Raw genomic sequence first — 20,450 nt, 5'->3', positions numbered from 1 at the left:
TTTCTTGCGCATCAGCCTCGCGGCCGATTTCTTCTCGACACTTACAAACGACACTCCCAACAACCGACAACATGTCTGCTGAGGAGGATCTCATCGACTACTCCGACGAGGAGCTCCAGACCAACGAGACGGCCGCCGCCTCGAACGGAAAGAAGGCTGAGGCTGCCGCCGGTAACAACGTCGACAAGAAGGGCAGCTATGTCGGCATCCACTCGACCGGTTTCCGCGACTTCCTCTTGAAGCCCGAGCTTCTCCGCGCTATTGGCGATTGCGGTTTCGAGCATCCTTCGGAGGGTCAGTCCTGAGTTTATAATACCCTAACCCATACATCATCCCCTCCCCCATCAGCAAGCGTCCGTCCATCTCGCAAGCCACGCAAAACACAAAAAGCCATCGAAATCGCCATCGAGGAAGTACCGAGAAAGCGGGAGTCAAGTCGGACGTCCAAGTTTTTGTATGGGCACTGCTCGCGAATCCACTGGTGACAGGTGGATTACACTGCGGTTCTCGAGGGGAAAGCGTGACAGCGCCCCTCGGCCGCGCGAACACTGCGGTGTTCTCGAGTACACTCCAGCCGGACATGCGCTACGAGAGCTTCGCCTCCTAGCGGTCCGGCTACTCTTGTATCACGGTCGCAAGCTGCAGATGGGCGCGTTGCGCCGCCCATGTTCGCGACTCGTGCTTTGCCTGGCCATCGTCGCTTGTGATCGATCGGCGTGTTTGTTGTGGAGGGAGGAAATCGACCCGACAAAATGGCTTCTTTGCGCAGATGGACGGGCCCTTTGCACGCCCTTGACGTCGTTCTTCTGCTCTTGGAACAAATATCTAACATCGGCGCGATCGAACAGTCCAACAAACCTGTATTCCCCAGGCTCTCCTCGGTGGAGACATCATCTGCCAGGCCAAGTCCGGTCTCGGAAAGACGGCCGTCTTCGTTCTGACGACTCTTCAACAAGTCGAGCCTGTCCAGGGCGAAGTCTCTGTGTTGGTTATGTGCCACACTCGTGAGCTCGCCTTCCAGATTCGCAACGAGTACAACCGCTTCAGCAAGTACATGCCCGACATCAAGACCGGCGTGTTCTACGGTGGTACTCCCATCCAGAAGGACGTCGAGACGATCAAGAACAAGGAGACCTGCCCTCACATCATTGTGGGCACCCCCGGTCGACTTAACGCGTTGGTTCGCGACAAGGTTCTCCGCCTTGGCAGCGTCCGCATCTTCGTTCTTGACGAGTGCGACAAGATGCTTGACCAGATCGGTGAGTTGCGGCGCCACTCCCACCAGCAACCATTCCTAACACGAAACCAGACATGCGCCGTGACGTCCAGGAGATTTTCCGCGCCACTCCCACTCAGAAGCAGGTCATGATGTTCTCGGCCACCCTGTCCGACGAAATCAAGCCTATCTGCCGAAAGTTCATGCAGAACCCCACCGAGCACTACGTCGACGAGGATACCAAGCTCACCTTGCACGGTCTTCAGCAATACTACATCAAGCTTGAGGAGCGCGAGAAGAACCGCAAGCTCAACGAGCTCCTGGACGACCTCCAGTTCAACCAGGTCATCATCTTCGTCAAGAGCACTCTGCGTGCGACCGAGCTGGACAAGTTGCTGAGAGAGTGCAACTTCCCCTCCATCGCCGTCCACTCCGGCGTCAGCCAGGAGGAGCGTATCCGCCGTTACAAGGAGTTCAAGGAGTTTAACAAGCGTATTTGCGTTGCTACCGACGTCTTCGGCAGAGGTATTGATATCGAGCGCATCAACTTGGCCATCAACTACGACCTGCCCGCCGATGCCGACTCGTACCTGCACAGAGTTGGTCGTGCCGGCCGTTTCGGTACCAAGGGTCTTGCCATCTCCTTCGTGAGCACCGACCAGGACCAGGAGGTCCTCAAGGCCATTGAGAAGCGCTTCGAGGTCGCTCTTCCGTAAGTAATCTAGTCTCGTGTGTGAAGCAAATTCTAACATCGCTACAGTGAGTTCCCTAAGGAGGGTATCGACGCCAGCACCTACATGGCCTCTTAAGCGGGTCATGCCACGGTTCGGCAGGGCGTTTTCTGCCGGTGTCATTTCTTCCACTGGTTCTTGTTTCGGGAATTTGCAAAATTTGGACGTGGGTGACGCGCAAAGAAAGCGGTCACACAGAAAAAGCGAAACGAGAGCTGCTCAGGGCAAAACAGAAAAGGTCTACCAGCCTCGGAAGAGGCCTCTTGCTATCTGTACAGAGTAGTTGTCACACAGGGAAATCAAGACTGGATCACCACGCTCAGACACCTGAATCGCTTACATGATGTGATCCTGAAGATGATAGTTTTGTACCTGCTATGGTGATCATTCCGGTACGCTTGCAACTAAGATAGCTCAATCGTTTCAGTCGGGCGTTGCTGCAAGGCTGTAGGTATCGTTCCTTCGAGCCCTTTCGGCAAAGTCTCTGGCATCCATACACAAGCCGCGCTCTTGTTGCGAGACGAATCCAACCAGCGACAGCCGCGCAATGGGAGACTGAAACCTTTGGTGCGCTAACTCCTCCCGCCTCGTTCAAGATGGACGAAAAGCGAACTCCAAGTTTCGCCAGGCTCCACTCGACACTTGCTACTGCTGCATGCCATCTCCTGAACTTCCATTGTAATGACTATCATGTGAATACGCGAGCATAAATCACGGCAAATTATGGCTCACAGCCCGTTTCTCAATTGTCTCTCCAGCGTAGCACGCCGAGACATGTGCTAGTTCTGTGACAAGACTGACAGTTATATAACTTGCTTGCCCCCTCTCCCGCCGCCTCCTCATATTTCTCGACAATGTCAGATGTTCCATGTATGACGCTCGGCTTCTTCAAGTTGATAGATGATCATGATCCTCTGCTCACCTCAGTACTTGGATTGATGTATCCCAAACCCGTCTTACAAGCCATAAAGACATGATCGGCGGGCACGCCTTCAAGCTACAACCAGGTCAGGCACGACGGTAGGGACCGGGGGGCAACAGTTGTCTTCTAAAGGAAAGAAGACTCCTCAAGCTTACACCAAGTTAGAGAGGGTTCATAGGATAACCCACGCAGGGGACCGTAGTCAAGAAGAACGAGATCGGAGTCGAACCTGAAAAGTTCGCAAGTGATGCTTAGTTTGTGGCGGCTCGACCACTATTGTATCCCCCGCCGTACTCTCAACGACGTCTGGAGAGCCCCTTGGCCGCAGCCTCTAAGATGCTCTCTGACCAAGGAAGCTAACTGAACTCGCCACGTACCCCTTGGGTCCCCTTGGTGGGCAATGTGGTGAGCTAGGGTGAAGCCGGATACATCGTGGAGGATACTTCACATCGCTTCCACCTACAGTAGTCTGTTCATCGCTGAGGATATGAGATAATTATCGTGGATTTCCCGGCTCGAAGATACAAACCTACCACATCAGGGCTTTGCATATTAAGCAAGTCGTGCTATCTCATAACCTGGGAACGATGCGGCGAGTCGCTGAAGAGGCCGAGACCATGAACTGTGAGTTTTTTGGTATCTTCCTTACACATCCACGTCAGTTCTGCCCTTTCTTAAATCATCATTTAGTTTAGCGGCATGGTAGTTATGGGCTGGACGTCGAGACATCGCAACCTTCCTTTTTCTTTTTCTTTTTGCCAAGCTCGCATGGCGTCTTCTGGCCATAACCTGTGTTGTCCTTGGGTGCCACCAATATTCCTGTTTGTTTTATATACTGCTGCCAATACGTTTGTAGAGCAAGCACTGTACATACAAGCATCGTCACAGCTTATACAACCTATGTCAAGCCATGCTCTGTGAGCCTCTTGTTGCTTCCAGATACATGCCCTTTCTCCGTAGATAGACGACCGTTGCATGTGAGGCAATGCTGAATCAGACACAACAATTCAATCCTCCGCATTATGAACAACAGCAAGCAATATGTCATATGCTTTGCTGCCCTGCAGTTACCGACCATCTGTCATCCCCTGCCTGCCCTTAGCGTTTGCTCGGAACTCGATGGAGAGGCTGTTTCCAGATATTCAACAACCCAAGAATTGACATGTTGACCGCCCTTGTGACAAATCGACTTCACTCTATTCTCTGCCACTTACCAATGCTATGAAACAGCATCAATCTTCATAGCAGCATGTTAATAAACAGCCGCCCTCACGAACAAGTTTCTCTTGTATGAACTTGAAGCCTACTGCTTGGGATGCTCTGTATCTTTGCGAGTGTCGAAAGAGCTCAACTGTGAATACGTTCAACAATTAGGTCAGTCACTCCGAGAGGGCCAGCCAGCTAACAGCGTCGAGGCGGTAGGTTTGCCACTGCAATAGCCCTTCCATAAGTTTCAATAGCGTTTGTGTCCTTCATAGCATAATTTCAGGTATAGACGACAGCTGACGGCCTCCGACGCCTCCCAGCACCAAGAGCGGTGAGGATGAGGCCATTGAAATGACCTGACACAGTCCCGCCGAGCCTTTTTGACTCTTTCATGTTCAGTTGTAACATGCCAAGGACGGACAGAAATTGTGACAGAAGACAGACAACAGTATAACACAAGACAGTTCTGTACCCTTTTCTGCGTGACGATTTTGCAAAAGCAAAGGTCCTGGTAACATCGTCACGTACATTCGCTCCTTGTCAGTGAACTCGCAGCGGCAGATACAAAATGGCTCGACTGTTCCCTTGCTCTCCAAGCAGCTTCGACAAACCTGAACATTTGCAAGGGTGTATTCTTGGGAAGAAATCCTAGGCACTGAATTACATTCTGTTTAGTCTAGTCGAACGGTGTCTAACCACAGGTGAGCGCGGTGACTCCATCATTCCTCCTTCTCCGTCAAGTATTACCATGTGTGTATATCAAGAAGGCACAGAAAGAAAGCCATCAAATGACTTTAATCACCTCAGTCTGACCTTGATACCCTTGAGACTTGGATCCTGATGTAAATTTGCCTCCAAGCGGGTTCTAACCAAGCACCACCATCTCGTGCGGGAATCGTCCTTGCCATCGATGCCGTTGCTTCTAAACGAATGAAAGCCAGCCTGTACCCAATCTATATAGCTGCTGTGATTTCGACAATGGTCCCGGTAAGGCAGTGGTCGCAGTTCGAACACACCTTCAGCGACGGCACAGACTGCAGCACTTTAGCAGCATCGAGGTGTAAAACGCTTTTCAAACTCCAGCCTTCCCTTCTTCTGTAAAAGCGGTACCTATGAATTTGAATCTACTATCGATGTAGTATTTGCGACGGACGACACGTAGGTAGAGTCCTTTTCTGAGTCCGAGCCGGCGGCGTAGACCACGTCGCCTTCGAACACCGACACGGCTTCGCGTCTCGTCATCCATTCTTACTCTCCCCAGGGCCAAAACTTACAGTAACACCGTGGGGATGAGAGAGGCGGCAAGAAATCGATGCCGTTGACTCACACCATCGCCCCTCTGGCCATCTCACGATCCTGGCCGTCCTCGTCATCAACTCTCCGACGTTGGCCTCAGAGTCGCCTCCGTCGATACAAACACCCCCTGGCATCGAGTGCCCTGGCAACAGCCTGAACCGAAGGAGGCCAAGAGTCGGTTCTTTGAGCCATCTCGTGGTGAGCCATGTCACGAAAAAGGGTGGTTCTGATCCCGAGACTCACTGAGAAGTCATCACGGTGATTCACCTACCACGCATCCCTGATCTCTGCGCCGTCGTCGAAGCCTAAACGTGCCTGGCTTCCAGCTCCCCTCGTCATCTTCACGATCCTCGCCCCCGCTGATGACTGGTAATCACGCCGAGGACTGAAAAGCTCACCACACCCATGACTTCGAACCCCCGGGAGCGAACGGGAGCGAAAGGGAGCTAACCACAATCAAAATCGTGGCAACTCGACCAAGTCTAGGCAGACAACACCACTCGTCCACCATCACGATGATTCACCCCCCACTAACCCTGGGATCTCTTCTGACCACCTTTCGAGTATCGCAGCCTTAGGATGGATCCGCCTCGTTGCCTACTGCATGCCGCACACATGCCTGCCACCCAGTCTGCATGCCCATGATGCCTGAGAGCCTGCTTCCGCCCATCCCAGCATTTCCTGTGACGCATCGCGATGCATTGCGATGAAAAGCAGCCTCGGCAAAATCGTCATCGAGATTAAACACCAGGAAAAGCCTGCCTCGTTCAGTCAGCCCACTGAATCACCAAGCCCATCAACCTGGCTTCCCTGCCAGCCAGGCTCTTTGTTCAAAATGGTGCATGCTAGGTGTTAAGCAGCCTTGCGTCTTGTCGTCTCGCCGTGACCACCAGAGTCCGGCCTCCCTGGTCTGCCCTGTTCCAAGCTCAGTCTGGTTGTCGCCCGGCGTTTGCATCTTCATTCCAATATTGGCACTTGCGATCTACACTACATGCACGTCGTCGCAACCCGACACAGCCACATAGCCCAAATGGAGGCTGACGACCAGAACGCGCCGCACTGCGCCCGCCGCCGCGAAAGACCGGAGTTCCCCGCTCATCCTCAGTCGGCCGGCGACTTTACAATACTGTGGGTTTACTTTGACGCTGCGGCAGTGCCCTTTCTCCAATTGCGCCAATATACTCTAGATTTGCGTGAAGACCCTGGAAAGTTCCCTCACCCGAGAAGCTTGTACGAGTCGTGCGAAAGGAGGGCCCGAGATCTGGGGCAAGCTGTCACGCGAGAGTGCTACGGGTCGGTGGGTGGGTTATGGACTGCGCAAAGTGGGAACCGTTGCAGCTAGGTACACCTGTTCTTCGTCCCGCTTGCACGAGTTTGCTGGAGCAAAGAACAAGAAAAGAGTTTGGGGAATATAATGTTTCTCGTCCCGTGAGTCGCTCACCCGTTTGGCCTTCTCCCTGCCTTTCAGGCGATAAGGACACAGAAACAGACAGAGACTGGCGCGCGGCGGTAATAGTCATTCTCTATCATGATTGTGGTCAGATTAAGTCGCCGACAATCGTGGTCGAACCGGTGACTAAACGCCAAACGACCCATCACTATCGCCGACACCGGTCGCGGTGCCGCCCACGCATCTCTGCCCGAGGCAGCTAGAAGAGAATTGCGTGCGCGGGCTGTTACCTGCCAGGCTGGCAAGGGCGTGTATCGTGAAGACAACGCGCCTTTGATAACGATGTTTGGGTCACGATGCTGGTCCACAACAGCCACTTGGTCGAGGTTGGGACTCTCTCGACTTCGCGTGTCGGGACAACCACCCCCTGCGCCGTTCAAGGAGTTCATGACGTCTAGGATTCATGGCCAAGTGGCCCCCGTAAGCCGGGGCGGTTTTCCTGCGAGATCTGATCTAAGATGAGATGCACGGATTCACGCCGTAAGCTCATGCAAGGCTACACTTCAGCTGCCTGCGCGTGAAGAGCTGCACGATGGCAGAGAGATGGCCAGACGGGCTAGTGGTGACCTGCTGGAGTGTTTCGATAGGGTGTCGCCAAACCGCAGGCCCAAGAAGTTCCTCCTGTTCCCTTGGTGATTTGCCTCGTGGTGCCGGTGGAGCTGGGGTCTTGGGTGGGCCGTCCGTGGATGACATCCAATCCATGCTGCTGCCTGGGCCAGGATTTGCACTTGGGGAGGGTCTCCCAGGCTTTAGTGATCCCTCGGCGCTGTGGCAAATGGGTGAGAGTGGTCACCAGGAATAGAAGTGGAATCCATTAAGGACCCTTTGGCTGACAGGGTAATTTGTCTGCCCTCCGGCCCCTCCAGCCCATCCGGCCTATGTAGGCATGTCTCATCGATTTGTGCCCGACTAGCAGTGGCACCGTGACTAAGGCTGGCGGAATGGTGGTTCGGAAAGGCCTCCGAAACCCCATCTTTTGACACGAGCCTCGCTGCATGACGACAATGGAAGGCAGCTCGGACTTGGACTTTGAGCAGTCATGTCTACCTGGAGAGCTGAAAAGGTCACACGCGGCGCCGTTATCGCGTCTCGACATTCCAGCTCGCGGTTAGCTGTGGAGCCTGGTCCAACAGCGACGCCGCCAGCGCCAACCTCTCCCGAAAGATGGCCTTGACAACCCGAGGGACGCTAGCCGTCAATCTGACTGTCCGCGATCGTGTGCGCTGCCTGTTCAGCAATGGCCACTCCATCACCGACGCTTCCGGAGTGCTAAGCCAAGAGACAGCCATCCACCCTTGCTTCCTTTTAGGGGGGGTTGCCTCCCAAAGTGCCGAGGAGACCGCCCTGCTCAGCAGATTGTCCTTGAGAGGGAGGCAAAGTGAGGGGTTTCCCATCCGCCACCAACAAGTTCGGCCAACGTCACGGCTGTTGAAGCTTATCCACTAAACTCGCTCGGTCAACAAAGATGACAGAAAGGGAGTCCGGCACGTTGCGGACGACGGCCCAAGAGCGAGCGAACCTCCTCCTCCCCGCAGTTGGTGATCATTGTTGACCCAAGCTCCGGCGAATGATAATCGTTCGATTTGACAGACAATGTCTGTGGGGTCACCCTGACGAGATCAGTCTCGCCACAGTGCCGAAGCCTTTGCATCGCAATGCTAGATGTGCGTCTTTTGTTCCCGTGTCTATGTTTATCAACCGATGTCTGTTTATCCTTAGAGACAAGGTGCAGTTCAACTAGGTAAGACGTTGATGCCCACATGGTGATACCGTCTTTGCCATTGTGCGTTGCAAAGGATATTGGAGGGACATCTTGGTACGTTGCGGCGTCTTAGTCATGTTGGAGAAGGCGACCCAGTGGCCCAAGCCTTTCGCTTGCGTGCATCGCCCACGTCGCTCGGTCGGGCTCTCGGGCGGTGCTGAAACCCAGATCATCGCCCCTACGGAATAACCAGTTCAGCTAGGAATTCGCGATCTTCTCGAAGCATACCTCTCTAGACCGCTCGAGGCTCCTGGTTGGTCTGGGCCTGCCGGTTCTTCCCAACAGGCACTCAAGGTTTGTCTCGGCGACGCCTTTGGTGTGTCGCACTCAGACCGTACTATTGCTTGAACCGCACTAGAAATTTCTTCAAGCTGCGGTGGAATACCTCTGAAGCGAATCCGACCGATCTGGCGCAATGCCTCGAATAATCGTGGCAGGTTCCGACTTTCTTTCGTGGCCTGTGTGCTTGAGTCGTGTACAGCAGCCGCGCGGCAAACCATGGCCGCGGCTTTCTTGCAACTTTCTATGCATTCGCGCAGTTTCTTGGATCGGGAGCCGACCACTCCGTTGATAATAGCATCGCTGAAGTAATACTACACAGTACGGCTGAGACACGGACCGTTAGAGCCTTCCTTGTCGTCATGAACACTGCAAACCACGGGTGTCCGATGAACCATCAGTGCCTGTCCTTTTCTCAGCTCTTTCCGCCGTTGGATGGCATGGGAACGCCGGAGGCACAACTCCTGGATCCCACCAGCAGGAACTCTGGCCTCGCCTAGTCGCTGTCTCTGTGCCACTATCGTGATCTCCGTGCTCCTCCCCTATGTACACAGAGCGTGGAAGCGGGCTGAGGGCCTGGCCAGCCAAGGTTGAGTCATCGCGGAAATCAGTCGGCCACACAGCGACGTTCATTGGTCATAAGCTACGACACATCGGGGGCTAAGCACATTGGAAGAGCCCACTAGCTGTGAGCTGAACGAAAATTTGCGTGTCTTTTTCTGGGTTGCTTCTATGTAAGGCTCTCCGCTCGATGAAAATTGTCTACCGCAGTGCTTGCCCTCTCCACCGATATCTCGTGGAAATCATTATGTAGATTTGAATGACTACCCTCTCGTGAACGTGTTCTCGGAATAAACTCCTCGGGCGAATAAGGCTTCGGATGGACGACGGTGAGAAAGGGGCCAATGGCGGCCAGCTGGCGGCGTGTCTGCCCCCTCCATCTCGCCTTGATTGTCACTGCCCTGCCACTGAATGGCAATCTAAAGTTCGTTGGCCTGCTGCAAGAAAGACTGCACCCAATGATGGGCTGCCGCGGGGCGGAGCGGGGAAGGCTGCGACGGAGCAGACTGGAGGCGTGTGACATGGCAGCACCAGAGAAGCTGCAGATAGCCTGCAGCGTGCAGCTAGACCGAGTGATGCCTGCGTGAACTGCACAAGGGGCGGTGGCCAGATGACGGCATGGCTCCTTGGAAGCAAGCAGATGCGAGACGCTCTTCTCCCCCTTTCTCGTCGGGCGGGGGTGCTAGCTTGATGCCATTCACAGCCCCCAACTTCTAGAAATTTCCTGCCCTTTGAGAAACCAACGGTGGGCAGATGGTCGGTTTGGAAGCGTCCACAGTTGCCCTGTACAATTATCGAAAAGGGCCCCTTTTGCCATGGGGGCATGCTCGACATTTGCTTGGTAAATGATGCCAAACGTTGCAGGCTCGGTACGAATCGGAATGAATATCGTGCTCGCCAGGGCCTACTGTAAACTGGCGGTCGGTCTCCCGCGGTTCCAGTCTCCACTGGTTCAGTGTCGGTCGTGCCAGTGCCGACGCACCCAGCGCAGTCCGGCGGGCGAAATGGACCAGTACACGCAGCTCGTGTATCAAACTCGAGAAGGCTAAGAGCATCGGGCGAATGAGAAACAACCATCCGAGAACAAGTACCAGAAGACACTGATTAATTCCGTGCCGTCTGTCAGCATGATGCTTCGGTGCAAACAGAAGCCCTCCTTGTGCTCCTGCGAGCTGTCACCGATGCGCTACAGGGTACCTCTTCTGATGTATCGTCGCAGAGCTTGGGTGAGTTGTGCAGGTAGTGCGCCTCTCCGAGATGAAGATATGCATCGTGTGGGGGTTAACACGTAAGTATTGCCCTGGGGTGTTCTAACATGACTGACCTCGAGAATGCGTACCGGATCTGCCGCCTTTGAGTGTTTGAAGTGTCTCTCTGGACGTCTAAAGGTATCCTCGAAGGGTCACGGCAACCCATCATCGAGACCATTCTGCCACAATACAACTGGTTTCCCCGACAATCCCGCAGTTGAGATATCCACAAGCATTACAATAAAACAAAACAAAATGGTATCTGGCATACAATGGTAAATGATCCAAACACGCTTGCGCAAGCGAGGAGAACCGATACGACGACGGGGGAATCTCGGGTCGTGGGTGGAAGACAACGGCAATATCGAGGTGAGTATTATTGAGCAGTGAGGCTTGTCTTGTGGAGCCCCCTCCCCCCCGAAATGATGCGTAAAATGAGCCGGGCAATGGCGACAGTGTGGCTGAACCCGCCGGATGCAACTTTTCCATTGTTTCTGAAATGTCTATGTGCTTGTGGTTTATTTCTTTACACGGGGCTGACAAAGAGGATGAGCGGCTGAGCAATAGATTGTCAACAGGGAAGCGCGGAGACGCGCAACAAGACATATGCCGTAAGCGTCATGTCAAGCTTCTTTTTGGTCTTTCTAATCCAACAGAGAGCTCGAAGGCTCTGAACATGGAGCGGAGACGTGGCGGAACTTTGAGGGCTCATTCGGTGATTCGGGAAGGCTGAGTATCCACTGACGGAAGACCGCGTTCACCGGAGAGGTCCCAACTTGCAGATTCTTTTCCGTAGCGAGGCTTGGAGTTGAGCCATTCCTGAATGACGGGCCGCTGGTTTGTCATAGGGGCTCTGTGCCACTCGGTAGTGGACGGTGACCTCACAAACATGGCGATTACAGGGACGAATTTTGGGATTCCCAGGCCCTGTCCGGTGACCCGCCGGTCTGTTGACTGCGGATACCGCATGGGGGCTAAGCCAGAGTCGACCTCGGCAGAGAGTGTCGCCGGGGGACAAATGAAGTCCGGCAACGAAATTAAGGTGATATCATCGCCGGCGACGCGTTGAGATTGCCATGCTCGCTCGCTCTCTGCGCGAAGTCATGACCAACTCTGAGGTTGAAGACCAACGAGTGGTACACAGTATTTCAAAGAGCATTAGAGGATTGGAAGACTTCGCCGAGGAGAGTTGGCCCGGCAGGGCATCGAGATTCGGCCGCAACGCTGATTGGCGCAGAAGAGGTACCATGGTGGGTGCGTGTGTCGCCATCTCTCGTACAGGAGGCGGTTTGTTGCTGTGGCCAAGGTAATCGGGAGCGTCGCGGTTGGCTGGTTTCCTGACGCCAAACTCTGAGGGTGTGGTGGCATGATGGAACAAAAGGGCGTGCAGAAAATTTTCAATGTGAAGCTCGACCAACCAGTGGCGAGACCATGGGCGAGACAACAGCTGTTGTCAGTCGATTCTTGCCAAGTTCCCTCACGCATCGGCGCGTGGAGCGACAGCTTGCAATCCTGTAATAGAAAGGGATGGATGCTGACAACCGAGCTCGTGATACCTTCATCGGCTTGGCCCTGGCATGTCCACCCTCGCACGGGAGACACGGCGCGTTTTGCCCAAGTGGTTGCCAAGAGGCTGCATCTCCCTCCTGCTGGTGAATCGGTGTCAATGCCTGCGGTTGCTATAATGATCAAAACAAGTGGCGCTATAGATGGAGCAGTGAGACGTTGCAGGTATGGATGAACGGATGAGATGGGATGGAATGGATCACTGGCATCGAAGAAGCGACTCCATTTTCCCTCCCGGCCATGGCACAGTAGAAGAACAGTTGCGGTGGCGGAAGGTGGGGGGGCATTGAGGTGCACGATGACTCTTCTTTTTCTTCCTTTCCCTTTGGTTCCTCCCTCAAGTTGCAGCATCCTGCCTTGCCGGCTTGGGGCTGGGCAGCAAGCAGCCATTCAGCGGTGCAGGTTGCCCAAAGTTACAAAGGATGGGCCACAGCAAAGAAGGTGTGTTGCTGGCGCACACGAGTGGTTGGGCAGGTCACTTAGGCTTGGCGGCGCTAGCCTTAGATGGAATGGCACCAAAGAGAGACAACCAATCAGGGAGGAGGTCTCGATGAGTGGACGCGGAAGAAGCCACGGCCAAAAGGCAGGAAACGTCCTGGTGGGAAGCGCGAGCCAGGGTTGGGCAGGAGCAGAACAACGCAACGCAGATGATGCAGGTGCGAAAAGACTCATCAGGCACCGGGCAGACATAGGCCCAGATGCATGGAACAAAGATGGCAGAGGCTCTGGTTGGAGACGTTGGGGAGTTTGGGCATGATCTTGGGCTCTTGGGCCAAGCAGAAACAGAAGCAGCGATACCTGACTGGACCTGGAAGGCCAAATACGAACAAGGCATCTATCTATAGGTAGGGTCGCTTGATGAATGAGCAAGCCGCAGACGAGAGAGAGACCCAGCGCTGGACGGACACAAGAAGTGGGCAGCAAGGTGGGGTCAAAGTATGTAGGTACTGTGTGTCAGAGTGTGGGTAAGAACAGCAACGGGTCCTCGATGAGCATGAGTAATACATGGCAGTAGAAAGAGTGAAGAGAAGCGTGGGAAGAGGCATTCTGAGCGCGCGCAAAAGGGAGAGAGACGGCAGGACACTGAGAAACTGAAAGAGCGTGTATGAGTCTGAGAGTGAGGGAAAAGTGGGACGTGGCTATTTTTTTGGGTTTCGATGTTGCCCTCACCCCGGGAAGGAAGACGACCAAGACCCACAATGCCTTGGGTTGCAGGCCAATCAGGCTACAGGCGAAGAAAGGACAGTGGACGGATGCTGAGACTCGCTGGGTGTCCGGCTGCATCCTCTTCCACCATCCCTCCCCCTCCCTCCTTCCCTCCAGCCCAGCCGGTGCCAGACAATCAGAGAAGGTCGAGTGAGGGTGGCAGTAATGCAAAGGTGGCCGGTGCAGTCCAGTGGGAGAGAGAGGACTGTCCCCCCCCGTCAGTTTCCCATCTCGACGACACGCAAAGGTACTTTTCTCCATGTACCTTTTTCGCGTACCATCGAATGTACCTGCCTTACCTCACCTTTTTCTTCCCACTGACCAGCATCCTGTACCGTCCAGAGGTGCTGCGAGTGTTTCCCCCAGGCATTCAAAACTATCGCCGCGCCCACATTGACATGCACTTGTGTCCTCCCCCCTTCCCCTTCCTCTTGCTCTATCGAACTATCGCCATCGCCATGTTCGATTCCAAGGTCTAAATTTGTACGACAGCGACTCTCCGAAGTCTGCTAGACGTGCCTCATCTCAGGAATACCTGGGACGAGACTCTAGGCCAACTCTCCGCTTATTCCTTTGTCACCTGGGTTTTTATTGTTGTGTTGCAACACCTCGCCTCTCCTCGCCATCATCAGTTACTCCCCGTGTCCTAATACCGGCTCCCTCTCCAAGAGTCATATCGGCCTTACCCTCTTGGGTCACGTTACTCATCCCGCCAATATCGCAACAAATCCTCAACACCAAACACGACGACAACACGCCCAATCCTCACCCCCATCCCTAGGGCCCTAGTTTGCGTCGCAGCGGCATTCACTTGTTCCTTGCGACTAACAAAGGCTTAACCTGCGGATACATTCCCATTTCCAAGCTCCACCAACAGCAGCAGCCAGGCAAAGCAGGCTTTCGACTTCCTTTCACGTTGGGATATTTCAAGATCAGTCTACAGCTTCAATCGAGTTATACTTCGACAACCATCGGATATCCTCTGCTGCCTACCTGCCTACCAGCGTTTCCACGCCTTCCATCTCCCAAAGTTACTCATTCCTTGCCTTTCAAAATTTCCGATACCCTGCAACCATATTTCGGCTCTTACCTTGTACTCACTCTTTTTTAATCATTTGCTCCGGCAAGGCTACGACGACAACTCACACGACGATTACGACTCATCTTTCCAACCTGGCGTCTCTGTCAACTCAGCTGACCCAGCACTTTCTTCGCCACACTCCTCTGTAGTCGCCAAGAGCTTTCTCCATCCGAGGGTCTCTCAGCACTGCCTGCATAGGTGAGTAACAAGACACTTTGCGCAGCACAGCACAGCACAGCATCCACAACACGAACGAGACAAGGAGAAGGCCAGGCAAGCAAGCAAGCAAGAAGCGCGCAGCCAGCAGCAGCAGCCGCAGCAACCTTCTCGCTTGTCTGTCTCTCCTCCTTGTTCGTTCTGGCCCCCCAAGAGCGATCACGCACTCAACCGGACCACTCGCACCCTCACCCCCCTGTTACCCCCGGGTCCCCTTCTCGGCCTTCCCTAGGCTGCCACCACTCCTCTCCCGCACACACACGCACGCACTTTCCTGCCTCTCTCCTTCCCCCCCATCTCTGCCTGCCACTTGGAGCCACCTGCCTGGGCGGCAACAAACCAGGTACACCCCCTTCGCCACCCCATTCCCGAAAGAGTCATCCACACCCAACTTGGGTCCCGAAGCCAGACTTGAGCCACCCAAAGGGGCCCTCCGACTTCGTCACGCCAGCCCAAGTCGCCCCTCTGAACACGTTCAAGATACTACGGCGCAAGGCGAAAAAAGAGTCACACATCATCCCATCCTGCTTGGATATAACCTCTCCTCGCAGCCACACTTGGCCGTACCTTGCATACCCTCGCCTCACTTCACTTCACCTTCTCCCTTCAACCTCTGCCCTACCCTTCCGACTCCGACCTCGCCTACAACCATCCTCTATCATCACCATCACCTATCACCATCACCCTGTCGCATCGCATTGCATCTTGAACCACATGGTGGCTCTGCAGTAGCTCACCAAATAACCAGGAACCCCCTCTCCACTCCTGTTAGATGCATTAAACCAACGATGCCTCTTCGAATTACAAACTCTACTCCAGTCGCCTGTCTTGTTTCGTCTTCCGGTTTGATCGTTCGTGTAAAGTCGGTTTTGGACATTCGCGTCTAGAAGCCGCCTTCCCTATCTACAACTCCCAAGAACTTTGCCGCAGCCTTTGTATGCTGCTGCGAGGTTCGCGTTCTCGATACGGTATCACGATCTGCTCATACGAACCCTTGAACGGTTTACCCGGTTGACTTAGCTTGACGGCGACTGGAGGTACGTCCTACTTCGAATCTCCAAACGCCAAACTCCCCCCCGCCTTACATCCAAGATGAAGTACGTCGACGATAATTCGTCGGCTTTCATCAGCACCTACCGAAACGATACCTACAGCTCCTCTGCCGAGTCCCTGACCTCGACCTCGTCAGGCTCGGCTTGGTCTGCTGTTTCCTCCCAATCCTCTACTTCAACTTCCCCCACCAACGCATCCGACTCTGATTCGACCGACTCGTATTGCTTGTCGCGTCCTTCAGCTACGTGCCACTCTGCTGTTAGATTCACAAGCCCCTGGGCCAAACAACCTGCCCAGCAAGCCCCCGTTGCTGTCCCCCAGGAGTTGCGACAAAACCCGAGACGGACTGGTGCAGGCAATACTCGCTCCGGAGCACCTCCGACTCTGGTCCGACAGTCGGAACGCAAGGTCAACTTCGTCGACAACCTCGTCGGTAAGCTACAGCAGGAGATAAGCGCGCAATCGAGATGTTTCCTGACCCTCTATCCCTTCTAGATTCGTCGACCCAGATTGTTGAGGCTATTTGGCCCCTCTCCTCTGTCGTCTGCCGCAATGAGCTTGGTAGCAAGGCGGTGCTGCCGCTGCGCACCTTCATCCAGGAGACCCTGCGCCGCTCGCGCACCAGCTACTCTACCTTGCAAGTTGCCCTGTACTACTTGATTCTGATCAAGCCTCACGTCCCCAAGCATGATTTCACGATGGAACAGCCCGATGATAAGCATGAGTGCCGCGCGCTTCAGTGTGGTCGTCGTATGTTCCTTGCTGCACTCATTTTGGCTTCAAAGTATCTCCAAGATCGGAATTACTCGGCGCGAGCCTGGAGTAAGATTTCAGGACTCAACACTGCGGAAATCAACCAGAACGAGATTGCTTTCTTGCTGGCGGTTGACTGGAAATTGCACATCACCGACGAGGTCTTCCAGCGATGGACCGAAATTGTCCTGAAGTACACGCCCCGTCTCCCCCAGCTCCCGGAACCTCGGCCCAGTGGTATGCGCAGCAAAGCTCGAACTGGAAGATGGTCATTCTCAAACTGAACCCTGAGTTGGACAACATCGAAGGCCTGATCCCAACGGCGCACGCCAACCCCACCCCCCGCAGCTTGCCCCGCCATCGCACCATGCTTTCGGCTACTCAAGACGTTCTGGCTGCCACTGGCGCCTGCGGATTGGGCTATGACTCGGCAGAGCTTACTCCTACCCCGCGATCATTTCAAACCCCGACCATCATGGAGCCTACTCCGGCCACTGTATATACTCCGGGTCGGCTGGCCCCCGCTCTCGGTCTGCTTCCCACCCCCGGCTTACGCCCCAGTCAAGCGGATACAGCACTCCTGCCGTGAGTGCTGCGTGTCACATTGGTAGCAAAGGTAGCTCCATGGGTCTTGCCATGGCTCAGGCTTCCTGCGTCAGTGCTACGCAATGCCTGGATCGCTGGCCTGTTCAGAACACCTCGTCGCCTCAGGGATATTTCCCTGTTCGCCGATCCTCTCTCGCCACCTCAATCTCGACTGCGTCTTCTCCCGAATCTATGGTTTCCGATTCGTCGCGAACTTCGCGCTCTTCCTCTATCTCATCTGCTTCGTCACTGGCTAGCGCGCCGGCCCCCAACTTGGGTGTCCAGGCGCGATTCCGGTCCGCGAAGCTGTGCAGTGAGAGGTCGAGCCTGAGACCGACGATCGCCTCGGTTCCTGAAGACTACGAAGAGAATTGCATCACGTCGTCGCCTGAGTCTTACACCGGCCCGGTGGGAAAACTCGGCGATATGTCGTTGGACACTCCTTTGGCTCAAAGAGAACGCGAATTGGACGACATGGTTCACGATCCCGCGAACGATGCCGCGCGAGCACTCCAAGAACTCCAGAACTACCGCTCTGACGACGCCACCCCGACTGCCATGTCCTCGCGCAAGCGGGCTCGTGGTGTCTCGATCGTCGACACCTCCCTTCAGGAGAATGTTCGTGATATGCTGTCGGGCAACTACTCTGGCAAACAATGGACCCAGTCTCTGGTTCGCCCCAGAACTGGCGGCCCCATGACCATGAACGAGCGAGGCTCCCCTCGCAAGCGCGTATGCTGCGCCAACGAAGCGACACCGGCCTACGAGACGGCCCTTCACTCAATCGATGGATACCGCGGACCTGGCATGTGGGACGGGATCCTCAACTAAGCACGTTTTGTGCAAACTTCCCGAGATACCCCACGGTCAATTGTCAAACGCACCTTGACCTTCTTGTGCATTATCCTCCTTTTCCTTTGTTAAAACGAAACTTCACACGGGGCGGCGGGGAACGGAAAGAGTGATACCACCTGGCGGTTCATCAAGTCCTTAGAACAGCTTAGATGGCGTCAGGGAACGGCACGAAAAGCGTGGTAATCTTGCATGCATCATCAAAGGACCCAGGCATTTGGGAGGTGGATGGCGAAGAGGGATCTTATGGCGGTTGTTTGCCGCACTTGTGTGTTTGTACGATCACCCCAAGAAGAAAGTCGATTTCGCGTTTGAATTATGTTTCCTTCGTTTGTTAGCCCGATGATAGCAGGACCTCGGCCTATCTATCTTTTGGGACGGGGATGATGGGTCTTTCGAGTCGAACCGCCCGCGATCAGAGTCTGGGAATGTGTGATTGGGCGCTCGACGGGAGATCCGAAAGGGGCGACCAGAACGAGCCCAACGAGACACATCTCATTCGCTGCGCGCGGAGACAAGTCACCCGCCGCGGTCATCGAAAAGTTTCACACAGGATCGAGACGACATAGCACGTGTTACTACAACTTCAAAGAAAGCGATGAAGCTATATTCGAGAGATTCATAGCTAGCTTTTTGGACCAAGAGACGAGTTGTTGCTTTGTCAGGCCTATCAATCAAAATCTACCAGATTCGGAACCGAATGATCTCGTGTGTACCCTTGGCCAGAGACGGCCTCGTTGATATGTGCTCCGTGAGAGGGCAGGATACTGGTACACCCGGTACCTGTCCGCTGCTTACTTGATGCAACGGGAAACCTCCGATACGTATGCTGAATGAAGTTGGTAACGCGATGTGAACGGTTTGACTGATGCGTTGGACCAGGGCACTTGCACAACGGAGCCAACGATGACGTCTCGCGACTTTTTTGAGGCCTGATGTTTTGGGGCGGTCTGAGGACAGAGGCAATCAGAGGGAACCCAACTGACCAGGCCAACCGGTTTGGTGAAACCAGGGTGAGGGGCAACGTAAGATGTCATTCGTTGGTGTTTTGCTGGCGGTGGTGCGAGCGCCCCCGGCATAGCAACACCGATGGTTCGTCGGCGATAATGGCGCGCGTGTGGTTTGAAATGTGAGTCATACCGCCCGCCCGCCACTACACACCAGCTACCCTCGCTTCCACGCGGTGGGTTCAACACCCCCCCTGGGATCTGTCCAGGAAGGGTAGGTAGGGGCGGACAACTCCTTCACTATGCGACAGGGCAAGGTGTCTGTCATATGACTATTGCTGTTTACGCTAACTGGCCCGAATGGACTGGGCCGGCCAACGCACGAAGGGGGTCCAAAGGGGAGGGGCCTGGTAACGAACGGTCTTCACGGTTGGCTGACGGAAGGTACTTCGACGATTGGCACTTTTGGCCGCCCGGGAGAGGTATCGAACGTTAAGGCTACGGTTTCGAAGAGGGTCCTGGGTGAAACGGTGGCCTGGCGCCGTTTGAAATGGGCACGGGAGATGATTCATTCTGATGCGTGAGGGCATCTCGGGCAGCGAGCCACGCATTCACGGAACAGGGGATGATGAAGAGGGGCGAGGGCGTTCGATTTGTTTGGTCTGTACCGCCGACGTGGATGCCATGTGGGATGGCCTAGCGTCCTCAACAGCGCTTGGAAGAATGTCACCGAGTGGTGTTCGGGATGTTGATTGACGTCGGGGAGGCCTTATACGAGTGTTTGAGGCCTACGCTCAGAAAACAGCGAAGTCCGCGTCGTACCCGCTGTCCTCGGGACGCTGTGTAAGGGGAAGGGGAAGTTTACCGATGTTACGATGGGCCCAGAAGCCTGGATTGCGAGGTTACCTTGGGAGAAAGACACAGAGAGGTTCTACAAGGTCTGCTAGGCTGCGAGGCAGTGTTTGCGGCGTGGTCGCTGGCGGTTGTCACAAGTTGGTGTGTTCATCAGGTACTGCTTCCTGCCTGCCTAGCTCGCGAGCTGGTGGGGTATTCTCACGCTGCGCGTGGATGTTCTTGGAAGTCTTGCGGGAATGTATGAGGGGAGCAGTTGCGCGGTCGAGATGCCAGATGCCAGGTTGGGACGCCGGAGGTGGTGGCGATGGCTTCTCGCTCGACATCTACCCCGAACCGGGCGTCCTTCACAGCGAGTTCCTCTCGGCGATATCTGTTCCTTCGAGGTTGAGACTCTGGCCGGATGGCTCACTCGGCAGCGGAAGTCTTCGACATAGGGCTGAGGGTTATCTATGCAAGTGCACACGGCATAACGGTGGGCAGTCTGAGCTCTGCCGACCTGCCTGATACGGCTCGCCGATGTCTTGTGGGGGACATGTCACACAGCACGTCGGCGAGACGGATTGAGGATGTTTGGGGAGATGGATGTGCCCGAAATACGCAAGTGCGTGCCGCGGGGGCTGCAGAGGGTCTCTGTCGGCGACGTGTCAACGCCGGCCAGATGTT

At 54.8% G+C, this 20,450-nt stretch overlaps 1 protein-coding gene across 1 annotated transcript; it reads left to right on the top strand.

Annotated features, from left to right (window-relative positions):
• Positions 1-15,834: 15,834 nt before the first annotated feature.
• On the top strand, positions 15,835-17,964 carry ColSpa_02677 (G1/S-specific cyclin pas1; the record flags this gene model as incomplete). The annotated part of the gene is given in 4 exon segments (XM_049268889.1): positions 15,835-16,228; positions 16,291-16,752; positions 16,764-17,133; positions 17,160-17,964. The coding sequence occupies 4 exon segments, from the start codon at positions 15,835-15,837 to the stop codon at positions 17,962-17,964; spliced, it is 2,031 nt and encodes a 676-aa protein (XP_049124846.1).
• Between the last annotated feature and the right edge of the window lie 2,486 nt (positions 17,965-20,450).

The sequence above is a fragment of the Colletotrichum spaethianum genome, assembly GCF_022836535.1.
Source record: "Colletotrichum spaethianum MAFF 239500 DNA, contig05, whole genome shotgun sequence".
In the NCBI taxonomy this organism is placed as follows: domain Eukaryota; kingdom Fungi; phylum Ascomycota; class Sordariomycetes; order Glomerellales; family Glomerellaceae; genus Colletotrichum; species Colletotrichum spaethianum.
The sequence above is the reverse complement of the archived record's forward strand: the minus strand, read 5'-3'. Positions and strand labels throughout refer to the sequence as shown.